Source organism: Sorex araneus, chromosome 6 (genome assembly GCF_027595985.1).
Source record: "Sorex araneus isolate mSorAra2 chromosome 6, mSorAra2.pri, whole genome shotgun sequence".
In the NCBI taxonomy this organism is placed as follows: domain Eukaryota; kingdom Metazoa; phylum Chordata; class Mammalia; order Eulipotyphla; family Soricidae; genus Sorex; species Sorex araneus.
Genome location: NC_073307.1, coordinates 128,273,352 through 128,297,403, shown reverse-complemented (window position 1 = coordinate 128,297,403; position 24,052 = coordinate 128,273,352). Strand labels below are relative to the sequence as shown.

General features: G+C 35.3%; 1 protein-coding gene across 3 annotated transcripts in view; it reads right to left on the bottom strand.

The window, feature by feature from the left end:
- The window catches only part of ANO3 (anoctamin 3), a 255,090-nt gene that overhangs the window by 26,757 nt on the left and 204,281 nt on the right, over positions 1-24,052 (bottom strand). For all 3 annotated transcript variants that reach the window (XM_055141496.1, XM_055141497.1, XM_055141498.1), the window contains 4 exons: positions 7,109-7,191; positions 6,638-6,778; positions 5,652-5,816; positions 986-1,022 (listed from right to left, as the gene is read on the bottom strand). In XM_055141496.1, coding sequence (XP_054997471.1) covers positions 986-1,022; positions 5,652-5,816; positions 6,638-6,778; positions 7,109-7,191 — 426 coding nt within the window. The remainder of the gene's footprint in view (positions 1-985; positions 1,023-5,651; positions 5,817-6,637; positions 6,779-7,108; positions 7,192-24,052) is intronic.

Below are 24,052 nucleotides of genomic sequence, written 5' to 3'. Positions count from 1 at the left end.
CTCTGAATAAGAACTGCATGCTGAAAGCAGGTAGAGGAGCAAACATGATAATCATTCAGTATCTGTTATGCAAACCATAATGCCTCAAAGTGGGGGAGAGAGAGAAGAGAGAGAGAGAGAGAGAGAGAGAGAGAGAGAGAGAGAGAGAGAGAGAGAGAGAGAGAGAGAAGAAAGGTGCTTGCTATAGAGCTGTGGAGGTGGAGGGTGGCAGAAAGGAAATTGGGGACATTGGTGGTGGGAAATGTACAAATTAATTTTATAAGGAAAAGGATGGGTGTTGGAACACTCTATGGCTGAAACCCAATTATGAACAACTTTGAACTGTATCTCATGGTGATTTAATAAAACATAAATAACTTTTTTAAAATAGTGCTTAACAGCAGAAGTGCTAAGTGTTAAGTTAGCTTAACAAAAATATACACATCAAATAAGAGAACATAATGCTATCCAGGATTGGATATAAAAAGATTTATACAAAAGTGATAATATGTGCATACTTTTTACTATATTATTATTACTGTTTTGGTTTGATGGTCACACCTCGTGGGTTGATTCCTAGCTCTGAGCTGAAGGATCACTCCTGGTGGGGCCAGGGGAACCATATGCAGAATTGGGGACTGAACTGTGCTGGCTACACACAAGGCAAATGCCCTACCCTATGTCCTATTTTTCTAGCTTCATGATTATTACTTTCACTAAAAATGCTAAAATTACCGTGGAAGAAGGAGAATTAACTGTGCATAATAAGTGATAGATGGGGAGGTGCGGAGAACAGCATGCTACAGGGTACATTAAAAGTTCAGTTTTCTACACTGAAAGGCAACAGTTTTTCAAAGTAAAAAAAATCCAATAAAGACAAAAGAAATATGTTTATTGGTAATTATGCAATTGAAATGAAAATCTAAAATGTCAACATAAAGCTAATACAGACTGACAGGCCACAAATTATTTTCTTATTAAGGATTGAACTAAAAAGAGGACTTACCTAAATTAGTGAGAAGGTAGGCAATTTTTTCATATGCCTATAAGAGAAAACAAATAGTGATTGCTATCTTCACAAAAGGCTGAGCTATTATTTAAAGTACTTTCACACAGATATTTTGTGTTATGCATGTCATTATTTCATTTGTAGTTTCATTATTTTTATTTCATTACTATCATTATGTGGGTTTATATATGTAACTAAGAATTTTTAGAAATAAAAACAACTTTAGAAAGTCCAATATTTACACCATGCAAAGTAACATCAAAACCACATTCTATTAAGTACTTATGTTTTTAAGTAAAACCACCATGTTTAGACCTGTGCAACACATATGCACAACTTTCTGTTATGTTAACATATAGCAACTATGTAAATGTAGAGACTTACATGGTTTATATAATCTATTTAAACACGTTGATTTCTATGACTCTATTCTGAAAGCTATCTTGATCTCAACTTTATGTCAAGGAAATAAGGTTAAAGAAGCCGAGAAGTTACTCAAATAAGCAATGACTGAATTGAGCTTCAATCACCGAGTTATATGTGCTTTTCACTATATACATATATAGGACTAAGTGGAAGCTTGAACAGTACCAAAAAGAAATTCCAAACAATGATAAAGACAGGGATACAGCAATTTGCATACCCCCTAAATAAATTAGTTTATTATTCGAAAGAAGTTTAAAAGGCAAAATTGGTGATCAATAAGAAAGTCCTACACATAATAGAAATTCTTGAATCTCCCATCTTGAGATGTGTGCTTTGGGCTCGGTCCACCCTGGAGAAGCCTGCGTTCTCACTTCAGCATATGTCTTACCAGACCTCTCCCCTCACTTCCTTTATTTCCTCCAATGAACTCATTATACTTTAAAAAAATGAAGAATGCCAAAGGCAGACAAAGGGCAATATTCTTGTGAAGGTTTCTTGCGAAGGTTTCTAAGCGCTCTCACTTACTTTAGCACACTTCCTCTCCAAGTTCATCTAACAATTTAATTTTTATTGTGAAAATGATTTCAAGTAGACCTTTTCAGAATCAAGAAGAGATTTTTCACTCCCAGTAATTTATCTTTCTAAATTTTTAGACTGGATGAGCATGCGCAAACTAAGCAAAAACACTAAAAAACAAAGCCAAGCTGTCATTAAATGAGTCATTTGGCATACATTCTTTCCAGGTTGCGATGTATGGTCCAACCCTTTGATCCACCCTATGCTATAATAACCCAGTGGCATTGTAATTGGTAACCAGTAGTTACTAAGGAAAGCTAAGTACATTTTGACATTTCAAGGATTGAAACTGTGAAAAAAAAAAAAAGAGAATATATGCTCTGGATTCCGGGTGTAGAAGTAAATTTTTAAAAAACACCTTATAGTCTATTGCTAATATTCTAAATTGTAAATGCATTAGGCAATGTTTTTTGAATTTTTCATTATAATGTGTTCTACACATGATATATCAGCATATACTAAGAGTAGGAATACCAAAAAAGTCATTTTTAATGGGAAGTTTTAAAATAAATTATTTGGTTATAATTCCATATTTTTTCAAACTACTAGGGACATTTCTGCAGTGGTGATTTATTTTTTCTTAAAATTTACACATAAATCATGGGACCAAATAGCAGCCATGTTAGTGAAAACTATTCTTAAATCAACAAATTTTCTTGTCAAAAAGCAGACACATTTTTTATATTATTTGAGCATTTTCAATTTATATTAAAATAATTTTGGAAATTTTTCCTAGAATTATAGTAGGCATGTATAAATGTACTCTATAAATGTATTATAGAGTACATTTAAATGTCACAGTACTTTTAGGAGTACCAAAAGAAAGAAGGAAATAGTGGAATTAGTGAAAAGCAATGTTTGGTTTCAAATTTTGCCCTGTAGAACCTTAACTATCAAACTTGTGAAAAAGTGTTAAAATAATTAAAACTTGAATAATTTTAAAATTGTCAGCAAAGTATCTTTGAAAGATGTAGCTTCTGATTTTTGTTGTATATAAAAATTACCATAGATTCCTTAAATTATGTAATAAATTAAGCATAACTTCCTAACGCTGTTGTAGGGGCTAACTGGATCAGAAGAACTTGTTTATTTCTTCTTATTTATTTTTGTCTTTTTTGGGGGGCCACAGCCGGTTCTGCTCAGGACTTACTCCTGGCTCTGCATTCAGGCATAATCCCTGGCAGGGCTTGGGGGACTATACAAGGTGCTGAGGACAAACCCTGGGTTAGTTCCATGCAAGACAAGCACCCTCCCTGTTATATTATTGCTCTAATCTCATAAAAACCTTCTTTAATAATATTATTTTTAATGTAGATTTCTGTGTCCCAAAAGGCAGGCTGGGGGTGGATGGGATGGGAGGGAACCTTGGGACACTGGTGCTGGGAAATGTGCCCTGGTGGAGGGATGGGTGTTGGAACACTGTACGACTCAAATCTTTTCATGAACAGCTTTGTTAAGGGTCTAGCTCACAGTGACTCAAAATTTTTTAAAAATCTCAAAAAAAATGAAAAAGAAAACATAGTGGACAATCTATTCATGTTATTTACATTCACTTTTCTCAGTTTGATCATCCTGTTCTTCTGTTTGGTTATAAGGTACTGGAAACCAGAGTATTATTTATGTTATTCTTTGTGTAAATTAGCTTCCTAAAAATAATAAACAAGTGAACTACGATCATGCTGGCTGACTGCCAACGTGACCTAAACACAGCAACTCTCTGGCCTTTTTTCTCAGGCAATATGAGAACTTCAAAAGTCTCTTATGATAAAATAAATGTGTCATAAAAATTGATTTGTTAGATGTAACATCTTTTACCATAAACCATAACATTATTAATGTTAGTGATACATTAAAATACTGCATGACTTATTTGGAGATACTGAAATTACACTTCTAAATAAAAACAATTACAGTAGAGGATAACTAATAATCCTCATGCTTGTATTAAAATTTACTCACTATCGAGTTTTGTTGAAATATTGTATGCAATCAAAGTGAAAGTAAAGTGAAATTTATTAGTTACACAGGCGGGGGGGCTTAGGGTGGGGGGGCTAGGGACGTGGGGGGGTTGGGGTGTGAGGGGGCGGGGTGGAGCTATACTGGGATTCTTGGTGGTGGAATATGAGCACTGGTGAAGGGATGGGTATTCGAGCATTGTATAACTGAGATTTTAAACCTGAAAACTTTGTAACTTTCCATATGGTGACTCAATAAAAAATTAAAAAAAAATTACTCACTATCATAATAACTATTTCATTTTTAGCTTGGCTTTTTGGGGGCCGTATCCAGCATTACTGAAGGCTTACTCTTTGCTCTTCATTCAAGGATCACTGCTGGTGGGGCTATGAGGACTATATGTGATGCCAGGAACTCAATCCAGGATGTACATGTGCAAGGCAACCCTTACTGCTGAACTATCTCTCCTAGTCCTATTCACTTCCCCTTAATGCTTCACCTAATTATTCAAAGTTAAATAGCAACAACCAAAGTGTTTCTAGAGAGTTGAGGAATAAAGGATACAAGAATATGTGGTGTATATATCTATGGAATACTATTCTGATAATAAAATGTGCTATTTTGGCATTTCCAATAAAATGGAAGAAATCTGAAGGACTTATGTTGTTCAAAATGAATATTAAAATGAAAATATTGACTGGGGCAATTATATAGTGAGTAGAGCACTTGCCTTACACATGGCCAATCTGGATTCAATCCCTGGTACCTAAGTTGGTCCTGTTACCACCACAAGGAGTGATCCCTGCAGAGCCAGAAGTAAGCCCTGAGGACTACCAGGTGTGGCCTCAAAACAAAAACAATATTGAAAAAATAAAAATAAAATGGGGCTGGAGCGATAGCACAGTAGATAGGGTGTTTGTCTTGCGCGCAGTCAACCCAGGTTCGATTCCCAGCATCCCACACGGTCCCCCGAGCACTGCCAGGAGTAATTCCTGAATGCATGAGCCAGGAGTAACCCCTGTGCAACGCTGGGTGTGACCTGAAGAGCAAAATAAATAAATGAATAAATAAAATGAAAATAAAAATAAAATAATGAATAATAGTACATATATGTGGAGCATAACAAAAGGAATCATGAATGGGTGATAGGAAAAAAAGACCTATGAGCTTTGGAACAGAATTGATGGTATCAGAGGGGAAGAGCCAAGTCATAGCAGCAAAAGTAGAGGGTGTCTGAGAGTAATAATATTTATAGTTCTTATTCAAAAATACTCTAAGCTCAAATGACAAGAACATTATTTTGATTAGTACTGCCTTTAATATAAACTCCATGGGGCTGGAGCGATAGTACAGCGGGTAGGACGTTTGCCTTGCACGCGGCCAACCCGCGTTCGATTCCCAGCATCCCATATGGTCGCCTGAGCACCGCCAGGGGTAATTCCTGAGTGCAGAGCCAGGAGTAACCCCTGTGCATCGCCAGGTGTGACCCAAAAAGCAAAAAAAAAAAAAATTCAAATAAAAAAATATAAACTCCATATTATATATATATATATATATATATATATATATATATATATATATGTTCTACTAAACTGAGTTATCATGGTTTAGCCTTTCATGGAAATCAAATCAAAGTATAAAAAAACATAGAACTTTCTCTATTCCTGTACTTTTCACCTATTGAAAATTAGAACTGGAAACTTACAAGATTCAGTGCCATAATGATCACAAAATTGATACAAACAGCTGCAGCAGACGTTGCAAACTGCCAGTGTTGTTTGATGAAACTCCACTTGAAGGATGCGAACTGCTCCATGACAACCAAGCGATATACCACTACTGCAAACACAGCAGTGATCACTAAAGAAATCTAAAATAGAGAGACCAGAGAAGATATGCCATTATGTTTTTCTTCATTATGAAAACAAAAGCAGAACTGTACATCCAACACAGTGCATCAGAGTTGAAGGTAATTAATTTGGCCAAAATAGGTTACCAACGCATATGCAGCCCGGACCCATGTGCTACTTGTGCCCACATGGCTGAGCACATGTGGTGCCCGAGCACATATGTAGCCCCATTTTCCCTTTGAGATGTGTACTTTCATGCTTTCATGTCTAATCTTGGGATGTGTGTGGGGTCTCTGTCAGCCCTTGGAGAAGTCCGGTTTCTCTCATAAAAACTCCCTGAATCAGATGAATGGGAAACCATTCCAATAAACACATTTTGGATAAAACAACAACAGCAACAACAACAACAACAACAACAAACAAAACAAAACAAAAAGACAAAATAGGATACCACCATTTAATCTTTTTCTTCAAGGAACTAAATTACACTACAAGATCTAAATACATAATATGAGATTCAAGTTATTTTAGTGTGATGTCTAAAATGCAATTCATAAATTTCTATTTTCAAGTGAAATGTTTGGTTTTAAAACACAGTACCTAATTAATCAGAGACATAAATGTAATTTTTATTTTATTTCAGATATACTTCTGCCAAATTTTATTTAGGAAAGCATATAAACACCTTATAATTATTCTATACCCTGGTATGATCTATAGCACATATTTTAAAAATAAAAGACATGGTTTTCTTAAATCTTATGGGTTGCAACATGAGTTAGGATCCTAAAGTTCTTTTTAAACATGGAAGCCATAAAATTCTTATTTCAGAATACTTTACCATGAAGAATATCCCTGAGATAGAAACAAGAAGACGAGTGATTTTATCTGAAGAAGGCTGATGTGGTTCAGGTTTTCCACTGATAGGATTTATTCTCTCCATCTTATAGTATTTTGCTTCAAACTCTGGGCGAAGTGTTTCCTATGAGAAAAAAAGTAAAACTAAAGCTACCTAAACATCAAAGTCATAAAAAATGTTAAGCCAAGAATTAATACAAAATTTCTGGAACCTAATCTACTTTTAGTTTTAGCAATGGAACAATTTTTAAAAAAGATGCAAACTTCTTTCTAAGAAAACTCTAAACTATATTTCAAGTGTGATAATTTTCACTAATGGAATTAAAGAAAACATTATCGAAGTGGATCTAACACATGATTTTTAAATGTTTCTGAACTGACTGAATTACAGTCAGTTAATACTTTATTACACCAAAATAAATCCTAATTTTCTATCTGTTTCCTACTATCTTACCTCTTCTTCTTCCCATTCAATAAGGTCCCAATTATAAGTCAGTGTACTTCTTCTTCTCTTCCAAAATTCCAGGAAGACTGTAGCTATAATTCATCATCAACATAATTATTATATTAGAATTGTTTACCAACCATATTAATTCAATAATTAGTTTTCATTGGAGTGATGTTTCTAACATATTAAAATTAAGTATTAAATTAATACAACTGGAATTTTATTTTTTCCCTCTTGTTCTTGTTTCTATTCATTAACAACTCTCTAGAATAGATACATATATACATATATATATTATTCCATTGGAATAAATAAGTAGAAAATTATGTATGATGCTATGAATCATCAGTGTGTTGCTTTGGGAGAAGGCAACATGAATGAGATTTAGATGTACTGTCTTTTTAACTTGTAAGTGCTTATACTAAATTATTTAAAAATTGAAACTATCTATAGAACATACTAGAAACTTCCCAGGAACAGCAATACAGACTGATATTACTCTTCCAGTATACAAAAAGGGATTACATGGGAGAAACAAACAAAAAATCAATACTATCATGGTGAAAGGAAAAAAAAAAGTCTAGAGAAGATGTGCTTGGAAGAATATTCTACACAGGCATTTTATGAACTGGAAATGAAAACAATTCAGTGGAAAACAAACAAATAGGGACCCTCTGCGCCTAAAGGCTTTGATTCCAGAGACCTAACACATTTGGGCATCCAGCGCAGCTTCTTACAGCAATGCACTGGGTCTGTGAACTGGGCTACAACTCCGTGCTGCCCGGCGAAGGATCTTTCCTCGCCACCCTGTCTTTCTGCATGGAAAATGGCGGTGGCAGCAACATCCACATGGCAGGAGCCATCTTCTAAGACTCCTAACCCAGAGGTATACGGTTTTTACACTTGGGGCTCCTAGGGACTCATGGGAAGTGGGTGTAATCGGCCCAGATAAATCTGGAGCTGTTGAGAGCGAAACGGACCTCTGTGCCTAAAGACTTTGATTCCAGAGACCTAACACATTCAGGCATCCAGAGCAGCTTCTTACAGCAATGCACTGGGACTGTGAACTGGGCTATGAAATTTCTGGCAGAATTTTCCCTGGACTTTATACAGAAATCCAAAACCGACTTAACATCTCTTAATTGTCAGCAATGTGAAACGGCTCTTTTTTAGCAGATCTGACTTGGGGGAATAACTCCAAATAATAACAGTGAGTTTTTTGTTGAAATATTGAAGGTAATCAGAGTAGCAGCCATTTCTCTGGACTGTGAGTTAAGCAACAGCCCCACGCTGGCCAAGAAGAGGAAATATTCCTCTTTCCCGGTTGTTTCTCATTTTCGGGGAGAAACGCGGCATGGCGTCCACCATACTATGAGGCTTGGGAAGGGGGATGAGGGGGAAAAAAATGGAAAAGGCAAAATCAAAAAAAAGAGTTATGTACTTGGAGCAGTGGGGCTACATATCTCCTCATTCTCAGCAACGGAAAACTAATCATCAAATGCTTCCTTGGTAGTAGGGCATTAGGTAGTAGAGTTTCTTGGGGGGAAACTCCAACAACAATAGTGAGTTTTGTGTTGAAATATGGAATGTAATCAAGGTAAAGAGAAAATGAAGTGAAATGAAATTCATCAGTTATGCAGTTGGGGGTGGGGGGCGGGGGAGAGAGGTATACTGGGGTTTTTGGTGGTGGAATATGGGCACTGGTGAAGGGATGGATGTTTGAATATTGTATAACTGAGACACAAGCCTGAGAACTTTGTTAACTTTTCACATGGTGATTCAATAAAAGAAAACAAACAAACAAATAAGCAAACTAACAGCATAATAGACTTGTCTGAGCTGTTACATGAATTTTCCATGTGAACAGTTAAGAGAAACTTCTTTATTTTCTTGGATTGGAGCACTAGTCCAGAGGGTAGGGCACTTGCCTTACACTGCACCAACCTGGGTTCAATCCTTGGTTCTGACAGGAGTGATTCCTGAGTGCAGAGCCAGGACTAAGCCCTGAGCACTGCTGGTACAAAAAGTTACAAGAGGTACAAAAACTGCCACCCCTTTGCCCTCCTCCCACATGATATTTTTATGGCATGTACATTTCATCGTAGAACTTTCAAGACTGTGTGAACACAATTAAGAGCTCACATATGCAATTTTAGGACTCTCTGCTACCATTTGCCTTTCCAAATATTCACCCACCAGTATACCCATCCATCCAAACATTGTTTATTTGCTCATTTTGTATAAAAAATTCTAATACCAAGGATACTATATTACTTTATAATAAAGAAGTATGTACAATGACTATGTTCTTCTATTATTTGGCTTGGGAAGTTTATCAAATTCCTTCCTTGATCCTGTGAATCTGGGTGGGGGATTGAGTTAGAGGATAAGAGGCCCTAGTGAAGGGGAAAGCTAGATTTCACATGTTTACGGAAATACGAGGAGCATTTTGGTAAAACTGGAAATGGTACTGCATGGCTCTATTCCTTAGCAACTATACACTGTAGTTTTATTTATTTTTCTATTTTTGTTTATGACCCTGAGATAATATATTTACAAAGCTGCTTATGATTGAATCTCAATGTTCCAACACCCATTTCTTTACTAGTCCACATTTCCCACTACCCATGTCCCCAGTTTCCCTCCTGCCTGCCTCCCCACTTCTTGCCCCTGCAGCCTGCCCCATATTTATTTTTCAATTCTATGTCTTTGACTTAATAACATACTTTTATCAACTTTCAGAAATACCATGGCCAGAAAGATACGACAGTGTGTATGACACTTGCTTTGCATACTGCTGCACCAGACTCATTTTCCAGCAGGCAATATGATCTCCTGAGCACCACCAGGCATGATCCCTGAGCACTGTGTCATCTCTGAACATCACCAGGTAAGGCCCTCAAACCAGGAAAACAAAAAGAAAAGTATTTCCAAGCATACACTTGCTGCACCTTACGCTTATATTTTCATTTCTTTACAGTCATTTAGAATGGTTTTCTTTTGTGATCTAAAGTGTGTGGAACATTCCCAGTTGAAAAGCTACTCCAGCGTTATTGTCGCAATAAAAATATCAAATTCCCTGAACAAACACCATGATCTCTTAGCCCTTGTATTGCAAACCATAATGCACAAAAGGAAAAGGACAGAGAGAGAGAGAGAGAGAGAGAGAGAGAGAGAGAGAGAGAGAGAGAGAGAGCAAAAAGTGCCTCCCATAGAGGGAAGCTGGGGGCAGGGGAGTTGGGTGTTGGGGCATGCTGGAAGGAAAAGGAAAGCAGGGAACAGGGGACATTGGTGGTGAAAAATCTACACTGGTGGAGGAATGGGCGCTAGATCATTGTATGACTGAAACCCAATTATCAACAGCTTTGCACTGGTCTATCTCACGGATATTCAATCAAAAACATTTTTTAAAAAGTTATCTGGATTTTATATTGTCATCCTGTGGAAAGCCGGGCAAATTACCAATAGTATCCCGCCCACACGGGCAGAGTCTGGCAAGCTTACCCGTGGCATATTCTATACGCCAAAACCAGTAACAATAGGTCTTATTTCCCTGACCCTGAAAAAGCCTCCAATCGTTGGGAAATCCCGAATATAAGGAGAGGCTGCTAAAATTTCAGGGCTGGGAGAAATAGAGATGTTACTGGTGCCTGCTCAAGTAAATCGACAAACAACGGGATGACAGTGATAGAGTGATACAGAATGTGGAGTTCATGCCCAGGTCAATCAGCTTAATCAATGGCAGAATAAATAGTAGTACTTCTATATTAAAAAAAATAAAGTGTGACACAGTGTAACAAAACCACAGAATATTCAGATAAAGATCTTAGATTATGTATTGAGGTTTCTCTAAGGTTTCAAAACATGCACAATGGAATTTCATTGGATAAATGAGAAAAAAGAGGGTAACTTACTAGAGAAAGCCCTATTAAATTTATCTATTTTTTATATTCAAAAATCAAGTTCAACTTTATATAAGAAAATAATTACACCTTTTAAAGTTTTTAAAATCACTATATATTGAGAGGTGAATTTTAGTTCCAAATACTAAGGAAGTATGTTTGAGTATGGAGAGCAGAAAAAGAATTCAAAGTATTGTTTTCATCCAAAAAAAGATAAAGCTTTAAAGGCGACTCAGAAGAAAAATCTATTGAAGCAATGATTTACTGGAGCAACACTCTAACTTGCCAATCCAGAAAACAACCAAGTACTACTAGAGACTTTTCTCTATTCCCCAGATTTATTTTCAGCAACATCCTAGAGGATAATAGGTTATCCCCACGCAGAATTGCAACAGTGCTTTACATGAGGAAGAAATAGAAAACTGACTAAACAGGTTCTACAGTTAACAGAGGAGCCACAATTGTACAGTTCTTTAATTTTTTATCCCTCTAGAAAGTTACCTATCTCTTCCTCCCCCCACAAACACTTTTTTTAAACAGAAAACTTACAGAAATAAAATGAATAAAGCTCCTTATATTGGCATAAATCATGCTAATAATGTCTGTAAGTATGCGTGAAATATCAGGCTTGGAAAATTTGGATTGGACTGTACTTGATACACTCATACCAAGAACCGGTTAGTCAAGACTTCCCGTCTTGTAAAAGACATGGAAGCTCTTGCTAATAAAGCTTCCAATTTTCATACCCCCCATCACCATGTTAACATTAAACAAAAAATAAATAAATAAATAAATAACTGAATTCTAAGATGAGCATTTAAGACTGAAAACCTTCATAGATTCTTAAAAGTACTATCAATGTTTTGCTCCCAGAAAAAATTCATTTCCAAATTCAAATTAAAAAGCTGTCCTAAAATAGCATAATGCTAAATTAAAATACAAAGAGAACTCTCATGGTAATCCTGATCTTGGCTTCATTAGAGTCTCCTCTAAAGATTAACTTTCCCTGACACTTAATATGTTACTGTTATTTGTATGTTAGACATTTGAGTTGTTCATATATAATATATCTCAATTGAGCTGCTAAAAATGGAGTCTACATGATTATAACTTCATTAAAAACATAAAATGTAATGTGCTTTTTAGAACATAATATCCTAAAATTAAAGATCAATTTTCCTCAGGACCATTGCCTCATTTAATCATTCACATATTTGATGAGTGTTTTTCTTTCCTTAAGTCTACCAAATATTTTCTTATTACTGTATAAAATACTACCAGCAAAAATAATCTGAGTGGGATTATATTTTCTTTCATTTATGAAACATATGGGTCTAGAATGATTGTTATGTGATAAACTTATTTATCTAAATAAATATTTTTGAATAAATTAAAACTAAAGAAATTAAATCATTTATCACCTAAAAAATCCCAACAATAAACACCTACTGTCAGATATTAAATTCTGACAATTACATCTAAAAGTGGTATTTCTTTTTTGCATTTGTCACCACCAGTGAATGACAACCACTATAATGAAATGAATAACTTTTATTTATCTTCTTGATCAAGTTACAGTGTCCAGAATGGCAATGTGGTGCTGATAAAACAGAATGGCTTTGCACACAGGAATATTCTGTGTTTGAGAACTGCCTAGATTCTTTTCTAATAGTGTGACCTTGGACCAATTACTAAACAATGATAAGCCTCTGTTTCCACAACAAAAAATGAGAATAGCAAAATTGTTTTCATTGGGATATTGTATGAATAACAATTTGCAAGTAGCTTCATAAGCTTAATTCCTTGTACAAGTATAATACATTTTCATTACCTTCTTTTCATTATTGTTTGTTGACAGTTATTGAAAATATTGTAGACAAAGTTCTTGGTTTTACTGCCTAAACACATTTTTCTTCAGAAAAAGACCTATTGGCAGTTCTTATATTTAATGGTTTTCCTTTTATTAAAAAACAAAACAAAACTCAGTCACTGTCAGTTTCCTCATGAAAGTATCTTCCTAGGCCTTGACAAAGCAGACAATTTTCATTGCCATTTTGATTCTTTTTGTATTTAAGACTGAAAAACTAGCTCTGGTTTTTGATTCAACTAAAAACTTATCTTAGAGAGCTAATACATCTATTATTGTATAATAATAACATAGTAAAAAAAAGAAACTTCCTCATATTCTTAAGGAGGATGAACAGGCCCAATAACAACTTATAACATTTAGCACCCATAACATCCCAGACCTTGTGCAATGTGTATTTGTGTGTGCATGTGTGTGCATGTGTGTGTGTGCATGTGTGTGTGTATGTCTGTGTGTGTATTAGAGATCGGAATCTGGGGCATCCCCAATGGTGCTCAGGAGTTACGCCTGGCTCTGTGCTTAGGGATGTGGCTCAGGTGTGGCTCAGGAGGCCATATGAGGTGCCAGGGATCAAACCTGGGTCTGAGGCATGCAAGGCAAGCTTCCTACTGCTGTACTGTATCTCCAGCTCCTGTGAAATATATATTTTAATTAATTCAAATAATTTTCAAAAATATGTACTGGAAATTGTTAATCTGCCTTAGTATATGAATAATTGAGGATCCTGGAAGTTACTAGAGACAAAATTATTTCAAAATTATTTCAACAAACAAGAATTCATTAAAATTACAGGGGTGTATATAATAATAATTATTATGAAAATTAAATAATTTCCAAATATAGTAATGATTTTTTAAGTAACTCCAAAGTGACCATATTATCAGAAGAAGAAAAATGTAAAATAACTTTTGTGTCCTTATGGGGTATTAAAGTTTTACATTTGTTTTTTTAATTTTCCTGCAGGCCTCCGAACCAAACCCAGGGTTCAAAAGTGCAAGCCAAATGCTCTACTATTAAGCTACATTCATGAACCTAAAAGAGTTTTTTAAATGTCTCATTAAAAGGAAGGGATCTTGGGGCAGTGGTGAGGGTTATCTACATGCTGGTGGTGGGATTGGTTCAATGGAACTGCAAGTATTGAAAAGAAAATAGTATGAAAAGGATTGTAAACCATACCACCACAGAAAACAGAAATAGGATTAGATAAAGAGGTTTAAAAAAATTAAACAGGACCAGACATATAATGCTGAGGAATAAAGGAAACCTTCCATGCCAGAGGTACAGGCTTAACTCCTCATGCCTGGTACCCTTAGGAGTACCTACGGGTCACCTGCAAGAGTACAGTAAGCTGTGAGCCCAAACCCAACAAAACAGAACAAAGCTGCAGAAAGGATGCAGGAAAAATATATTACAGAGATGAGTTAGAAAGCTCATTAAATATTAATGCCAGGGACCAGAGATAGTACAGGAGTTAAAACACTTGCCTTGAACACTTAAGACATGATTCATTCTTCATGACCTCATATTATTCCCTCCTGCATCACCAAGACTGATTCCTGAACAGACCTCATAGTAAACCCAGAACACTATCTTGTATGGCACAAATATTTTTTTTAAAAAAACTAACACAACAAACTAATATGTTGCTATTTTTCTATATTTGGATTTTCTATATATTTTAGTTTTAAAGTTTGTGCAAACCTGTAGTTTTTTTTTGTATTTTAGGTTAATTTTGTACTTAATTTTAGATTTATAATTTTGTATTACTTTCCTAAAGACAGTTTAAAATAATATATTTTCTAAGGAATAGCTACAAAGCATCTCACACATAGGTGCCAGGTATCTTGGTTAGTGATTTTTTAAACCCACTAATTCCTCATCACAGCATCAAATACACCCTCCCGCCCCGTAAAACATCACTGTAGTGGGATTTTACTGATTATGGCAGCATTTCAGAAATATAAATTACTCCCACAAAGTACTAACTCTAACCCAAGTTACACTGACTCCCTGGGAAGTGTTGTCACAAAGTGCTGATTCAGGAGATTCATCTTCACCCTAGGTGAACTGTTTTATGGGTTCTTGCCAGATTCAGCAAAACATTTCTGAAATTAGTAAGAATTGTCAACCTTAACATAACATTTGTCTTAGTTCTTGTTTCCTACAAAATATCTCAGTTGTACAGTGTTAAGCATCTGAGAAAGCCACTTGTAATTATTTGCTGCCTCTAAACTTGATCTCAAAATCTCCTTCATGAATGAGTCTCATTTTTCTTTTGCTCCTGCTTTCAATCCAAGGGCAAAAAATAAAATTTCTCTTAAGAGTATATAGAACTAGTTTAGAAATCTCACTCTCTCCTTACTTACAGATCCTGTATCAAATATACTGTCTGCTGTTGCTGTGAAGTTATTATATCTACCCTAACTGGAAAGGAATGAATTGGAGATGCCACAATTTTCTAATTGTCTTCCTTGCATTTTTACACAAGCAAAACAAAATCATTTGGAGAGTCTTCAAAAAAGACAATACTAGTTACAGTTCAATTCGCCAGTTTTGAAATTTCATTATATTTTCTTATGTAAAATTACTCATTGCCTATTGATATAAACAAAGATCACATAGTTGATAAGTTGAGTAACAACTGTCTACAAAGATTAGACACCATAAACAAATGAGGGTTCTAAAGAAAGGAGACCTGCATAATAATATATTTCATCATACTAGAGCATATCAATTATGGTATTTCCACTCAACCATCTATCATGTAAAAGAGAACAACATTATTTTCCAGGTACGATACCACACATTAGTTACTGTGGAACAAAAAGCCTTCAATTCAAAACACTTCTATCAGCAACAGTCCAGAGGGAGCCTATAATTCTCCCACCTTGACCAGGTGCCTCATTTCCATTGCATAAAACCAAACATAACTTTCCCTCTTGTCATCGTTTATAATGGGGCCCTTTCGGCCCAGTACAAGCATATACCTAAATCAAATTAAGGTATTTGATTTGATTATTGAAGTTGATTATCTTATGAATACCTTTCGGACTAATACAAGCATATACCTTAATTTGATTGTTGAATTTGATTACGAATACCAGCAATTCCAGATCTTGATCACCAGATTCAGATTCTTTAATTTTAAGAATATTGAAATTGCCTTTATTCTTCTCTCCCATTCTTTTCCAACGTTTTGAGATATGTTCACTATACTCTCATCTATTCAATATCATTAGGCAATGTTTTCCTTTTGCTCTCCTTTTTTGAGTCTAACTAAAACCCGAGTAGGGACTTTAGGGACACATTCTATTATTGCTTGTTGTTGCTTTAAGAATATTTCATTCCTTTCTTTTTAAAGACTCACAAATCTTACATTATCAATGCATACATTCTACTATCTTTGTGAGTTATTTGCCACTCCCTGGATACACCAACCCAACATCTTTGAAGATTGTTTAATGCTTGGCTTGTGTAACTATCAACATGACTCCCAAAATAGGTATATGAAACTGTAACATATACAAATGATCTTTCTAAGAACATGACTTCTCGGTTCTTTGATCTTTATCTTCAAAATTGTTTTCTCCCATCAACCTCATTCATGTACACCCCTGGAATACTTTTGATCAATGACTATAAGCCCAACAACTATAAATAATTTCCAACTCTCATTACCTTAATTTTAGATCAATTCTTATTTACTCCTATTCCAGCAATCCCTTGACTCCAATATGTTGACTCCACCATATTTTATTTTTCTTCCCTCCCTTCTTACCCATATATTCTTTTTTGTATAGTTGTACATTTATTCCACAAAACAATTTACAATGAGACTATGGCTAGGTTTTCTTGCTTCATAAGCACTTGGTGACCAGGATATTTTAGAATTTTATCAGTTCCTCAGAATTCTGACACTATCTACTCAGAGAGAGTATTGGAATCCACACACAAGTAGATGGCTCTGGAAACCTCGCTTCACTTAAGTTGCATGTAGGAAACTCAAGGTAATTACTTGTGCTTCTGATCAACTGGATACAAACAAGACGACATAAGTAAAACAGGTTTCCAAAACATTCTCAGGTTTCACTAATTTGCCAGAGAAACTAACAAAACTTCAGAAATCTCCTAAATCTCTGGCTCATTACAAAAGATGTAACTCCCAGGAAGAGCTTAGTGGAGTGTGTAAGGCCAGCTCTGAGAAATGGCAACAAACCTCCCGTTACCTCTTTGGGTGTTCTAGCTATTCTTTCCTAATCTTGACATGTTCACAAACCCTGACGTTTCTCAAAACTTCTCTTTTGGGGCCTTATGCATAACATATAGGTTTAAATAAATAGTATAAACAAATATATCATAAAATTATATATCAAAATATAATGTATAGTAGAAGACATATCCAAGGCCAGGGAAAACAGGGTCTAGGAGGACTGGTCAATGGTTGGAATCAACCACAAGTATGTATGCAGTAGAGGGTAGGTAAAATAGAGAAGGGACCAGCATGACAATAACATATGAAAATAATCACACTGAACAAGAACTGACTGTTAAAAAGTAGGTAAAGAAATATACTGGATGATCTTTCAGTATTTGTACTGCAAACCACAATGCCCAAAAGGAAGGGGGAGTGGGTAGAGGAAGAGGAAGAGAGACAAGTAAAATGCCTGCCATAAAGACAGGGTGGCAGAGGGGAGGGAAATTCGGGACACTGGTGCTGGGAAATGTACACTGAGGGAGGGGTTGGTATTGGAACAGTACATGACTGAAACCTAATTATGAACAGCTTTGTAACCTATCTCACAGTTATTCAATAATAAGATCATTAAAAAATATTATATGAGGGACTGGAGCAATAGTATAGCGGGTCGGGCGTTTGCCTTGCACACGACCGACCCTGGTTCGATTCCCAGTATGCCGTGTGGTACGCCAAGCACCACCAGGATTAATTCCTGAGTGCTAAGCTAGGAGTAACCCTGAGCATTGCCTATTGCTGGGTATGACCCAAAACCAAAAGCAAAAAAAAAAAGAAGTATATAAGTTGACAAAAAGTACTGTGGGAAAAATACGCAGGGAAAGATCAAAGAAGGACAAGTATATTTTTCTTAAGTTTGTTTTGTTGGGGACCACACCCATAGGTGCTCAGGGCTTACTCCTGGCTTTGCAGTCATGGGTCACTCATGGTGAGCTTTGGGGAATTAATGGGGTGCTGGTGATCATATCCCACTTGGCCTCATGTAAGGCAATCACCCCATTCATTGTACTCTTGCTCGAGCCCCAGTGCATTTTCAAAGTTGAATAGGGAAAGTTTTTCAGAAAAAAATAAAGTGATAAAATTAATTTTTTAAAATTGATATTTACTGGGCAAATACAATGTGTCAAGATACAAACTCAATTTCAATATTTGTGTTTTAATAGTAATATGTATTTCTCTCAACTTTACTCACATTGATGCAATAACTTTGCTTTTTATCTTCTACAAATAAAATTATTGTGATCATCACTGAATACCTACTGTTAAGCAAATGATTGAATTCATTTTCAACCCACTGCTATCTACAAGGTATATATCACTGTGTTTTACACACGAGACAATAGTCCTGGAAACCTGTGATTTTATACTAAAGGCTGTAAAACCAATGAATGATAAAGCCATAATCCAATTAGGAAGTTGTTAATTTGATTGCTTCAGAAATTTTTGACCTAAAGAACTTCAGACTCAAGAAGAAGCTTCAGGGGGCTGGAGCAATAGCACAGCAGGTACAGTGTTTGCCTAGCACGCAGCCAACCCAGGTTCGAATCCCATCATCCCATATGGTCCCCTGAACACCGCCAGGAGTAATTCCTGAGTGCAGAGCCAGGAGTGACCCCTGTGCATCTCCAGGTGTGACTGCTCCCCCCAAAAAAAGAAAAAAAACTTCAGAATTTTGATGCTGAACAGTGCCACTTTCATGCTGTAAAGCTGTTCTGCTAGTATATGCAGAGGGTCATCATACTGGCATGGAAAGTCCTTGAAAAAGTTACTTTTATTTGGAAGCATCTGCATCACCTTTTATATTCCCTGTTTTCCAAGATTACATTTCATCCACGGAATTGAAATGAATGAAAAGACAACACAGTGTAAAGAGCTAATTTGTGCAGAAAAATTCCATGTAGAATCTGAATAACTGAAGGCATACTAAGCACCTGTTAGCAACAAGTAAAAGCCAATGATGTTCAAGTCTTTTGGTGCAATTTTTGAATATTATCATTTTTCATTTTGTAAATTTGTATGGCTTTTTAAATTTATTTTTCTCAGAAATGGAAATAGTTGCTAAGGATGGGTTTTTCACTACACTATGGAATTTGCCATTTTAAAGATAACTGTTACACTAGTCATTTATGCCTAATATCCTTTTGAATATATATACAATTGTGAATATGCACATATTTAACATATTTTCAAGGACATTTTTCATGTCTATTCAAAGTTTTAGTTGTGTCTTTTGGGGGGTTAGTCAACATTTTATTCCTTGATGTCTTTGGCTTTCACTCATTATCTTCCATTTTATAATTTACAGTTTTTTTTCTTTATTAAGGAATGATGATATACATAGTTGTTCATAAGGACATTATCGAGATTTCAAAATTCCAACAGCAAGTCCATTGCCAGTGTGACCTTCCTTTTATCTATGGCCCACAGTATCCTCAATTCTTCAGGCTTTCTCCTTAATTACCATGTTTTCAAGTTTGGTTATTGCTTCCCATTCTCATGCTTAAATATAAACCACAGAGCTAACAACATTTTATGCATGAGAATGGAATGCTTAGAAGGTGATATATATCTCACCTCTATACCACTAATGTGCCTGAGGATAGAGTTTATCTTAAAAGCAACCCAATCCCCAATAATAAGTGGTACCAAGTACGAAGTCGAATCTCTGAGATTTATTTTACTGAGCTCTAACATTTCCCCAGCAGAAACTTTATCAACAGAAGTGTCCTCAATCAGCCAATCCTGAGAGTAAATAGCAATGGCATCAATCCATGTCATTTCGATCAGAACCTCAGACTATCATGCAGGTCAAGTTTTTCATTTTTCTCTTGAATTCTTCTTCTATTTCTAGCTCAAAAATGGAAAGAAAATACTAAAAAAACTGAAGAACATAAGGCTCTTAATCAAAGTAACATGGGAGTATTCATTGTTATTATACAAAAATTATTTAAAAATTAATGACTATTAAACAGAAAATTCAGTATTTTTATTAGCATATCCCTAAAAAAATCTGAATTTTAGCTTCTTTAATTAGTTCATATATTCATGGATAGATACATAACTTTTCACTACAGTGAGACATATTTCAGGATCAATTCTATATGAATTTTACTTTGTATGACTATATTTTCTGAGAAAAATGCACATAATTGTCCAAATAGAATGCAATAAATTCTAATATAATTATGTCATTCACTTCTTTAAACAATGACTTAATGTTTGTAATGTACCAAATTTACAGTCTAATTTTTAGTTCAATCACATACACATTTGTGTGCATCTAAGCATATTTGTTTAAATATATATGTATATGTATTTTATCACATATTCTGCTTAACAGAGAGCATTATCCTAGTATGTCTTTGGTACAGTAATGTTTAACCTTTATATTTAAGTGAGGTTCATATTATAACATCACATGCCTCAGTAGAAAAATATTTAAGCTGTTTAAAAGAATGGTCCTTCTATTTTTTCTTGACAAAATACTGAAAGAAATATAAAGAAATTTATCTGCAACACATATTGCATTTATAAATAATATTGTTTAAATATCTTTAAATATTACGATAAAATTATTTATTTCATTATTAATCAAGTAATATCATTTTGTCTTGTATCCATGTCTTGTATCCATGTATGAAAGACTAGGCATTAATTAAATTCCTTAATGAATTCAACCTGTAAAAAAAATTCTCTACTAAGACATTAGTATTGTGCATGAAAGGTCTGGGATTTTTTTTTATGATACCAATTTAGATCCAAAACAATTATTTATTTATGTCATGATCCAAAACAACATTCTATATTTGTTTTCATATTTATCAGTAATTTTATATAACATGCATTCCATCTGTTAGTGGTTGTACCACTTCATACACAGAGGTTATTTCTTATCAAATATCCATTTTGAGATTAAAGTCGTAGGTGTAAATCTGCTAGAGTTTCAGGTAGAAGTCACCATAAGTAAATACAACCAAAGTAGACAAACATTGTGCAATGTGTCATCTCTGGCTTGGTTGGTGAAATTGTCTGGTAATTGTTACATATTGCTTGAGTTTTTCTGGAAACATAGTCAAAAAGAAGATCAGTTTTACCAAGAACATAATACGTGGACATATATCTCACTGAGAGTTGCTTTACTTGTTTTTGAAAACAGATTACAGTTTAACTCAAGCTCAGGTGATTTAACAAAATTTTATGTCCATACTTAACTAATTTTATGGAATTTATGGAATTTTATGGAATTTATGGAATTTTATGTCCATACCTAACTAATTCTTTCTTTTCTTTCTTTCTTTCTTTCTTTCTTTCTTTCTTTCTTTCTTTCTTTCTTTCTTTCTTTCTTTCTTTCTTTCTTTCTTTCTTTCTTTCTTTTTCTTTCTCTCTCTCTTTTTCTCTTTCTCTCCCTCCCTCCCTCCTTGCTTCCTTTTCTTTTTTCTTTCTTTCTTTCTTTCCTTTCTTTCTTTCTTTCTTTCTTTCTTTCTTTCTTTCTTTCTTTCTTTCTTTCTTTCTTTCTTTCTTTCTTTCTTTCTTTCTTTCTTTCTTTCTCCTTCCTTTTTTCTTTCTCTTCTCTCTTTCTTTTCTCTCTGTTTCTCTTCCTTTCTTTCTTTCTTTCTTTCTTTCTTTCTTTCTTTCTTTCTTTCTTTCTTTCTTTCTTTCTTTCTTTCTTTCTTTCTCTCTCTTTCTTTCTTTCCTTTTTTTTTAAGATTTCACTTGAGGTATCCTCCAGGAAAGATAATAGGTATACATTTTATCTATTGGGCCAGGAAGGCAATGATGAAAAGCATACACCCAGGTCTTCAGGAATCCTTGACACAGGAGCTTAGCTATGGCTCTTACAATGGCAAAAAACTGAATGGAGAACAGTAGCAAAAGTGTTTTGGAATTTCACTGCCTGTAGAGACTATTATTATGGGAAAGTGAATTGATGTCTAATAGGAAGATCTAAGAAAATCTTGAATTCTAAATAAGGTGAAGCTTTTTTCAATTGTAAGTTTTTTCTAGCCATTGGCCAATGTGAAAATAACTGATTGAGGGCCAGAGACATATTACAGTGGATAAGGCACCTACTTGCATACAGCTGACCTTAATTTAATCTCCAGCACCATATAGGCGCCTTGTGCTCCTTCGGAAGTGTTCCCTGAACACAGCTAGGTGTGGTTCAAAATAGTATTAATAAAAAGCTACATGACTTTTATTAAACGTTAGCTCAGTAACCAAATGTTTTAAGAAACTTAAATTGCTTTTCTTTGTAGCATGAATATATATGGCTCTACTACCATTTGAGTTAGCATTTTAAAATTGAGTGACTTAATTTTTCTTATTTTTTTTCTTTTTAAAGCACAGATTTTGTTGAAATTATCCCAGCAGAAGATGTTTTAATTTCAAATCAAATTCTGAAGGGGTCTCTGCACTTCAGAAAATGGAAAAACTATAGGATTACCTTGTTTTCTTTTGCCCCTGGCATTAATTATCTAGGCAAATTCTTTGCACTTGGCTGGAATCTCCTGAATGTTAGCTCAACTTTTGTTTCCTCTCTCAGCCATTGGTAACCTATCTTCTTGCATAAGACACTGAGCAGGAACCCTAGACAAAGGGCTTTGAACACACCTTGGCAGTGGGCCCCCAATATTAATATGCAGGAAATCCTGAAAGTACATTTTCATTCCTCTCACTTTCCTACGCCACAAAGGGACTTGAAGGAAGAAAGCCATATTGTTCAACTCTAGTATTTAGTCAAGCGTTATCAGGGTACTTGTGAAATCATTCCGCTAGCTTAATGGAGAGGAAAAACAGACAACACAGAGTGAAAATTACTCTGTCTGGAAGGCTCCCAGGTCTCTCCCGATATACAGCCATACTCACATACCCCTGTTATTCCTCAATCTCCTAAATGTCTACAAGAAACCTAGTTTCAGTCTTGGTCATGACTTCGAACCCAACACTTCACAGCTTTCTCAAGGAGTCCAATCCACAATAATAGCTGGATGTTCAGTGACTTTAAAGAAAACCTACCCAGTACTACAGCGAATTTAACACATTGTCCATCTCATTACACTTTTTGTTTTTTCACATTTGGACTTCTTTGTGCTTTCCTATGGGGGACATAAGTCTTTATTTCGGTAGAAAATTACCATGGAGTGAGCACTTAGCAACAGGTGCAGGGTATGACTCATTTACATTTACTCACCTGCAAATTGAGAACCCTGTATGTGTTAGAAATTCCTGTACAGCAGACAGGGGATATTAGAAAAATCTCTCTTTTTTTTACCCAGAACAACAACAAAATGAATGTTCCTTGCTTGCCACTTCTGAAGGAACAAGCCTGCTCCAAAGTCAAAACAACCAACCTATGAAAGCTGGAGGGTTGGACTTTTTTTTCCTCTTAAAGCCTGAATGAGGTGATATTCTGATACTAACAGCTGAGAAGCAGGTCAGTCAGGTTCTTGGGTGCTCTATTACACAAGCACGATACAGCCAGCCCCACCTAACTTTGTTTCTCTGGCACCTTCCTGTGCAGTGTGGCACTGGCATACTTAATTCAACGTCCTTTCTCTAATGCAGGACAGACTCATTCTAGCCAGGACAACTGACTTTTCAGTCCTGTTTGCAAACGCCTCAGAGATCTGAAGGTAAGTATGTGTTAGGTTATAATGAACTCTCGCTCACTCTCTCTCTCTCTCTCCCTCTATCCTTTCTCTTTCTCTCCCTTCTTTCTTCTCCCCTCCCTCTCTCTTTCCCTCCAACCAAAGAGAATATGAGAATCATAATCGGTTCCACTTTTGACAGAATAGTCTTGGCATGTGGCTACTGAGACGCTTGTAAAAAGAGGCAGCTCTTTCATTAATTACCCTCTAAATGAGTATTTGCAGTGTTATGTGAGTTAACTTTAAGAATTACTGCCAAATTCGCTGGATGATGAAACTAGT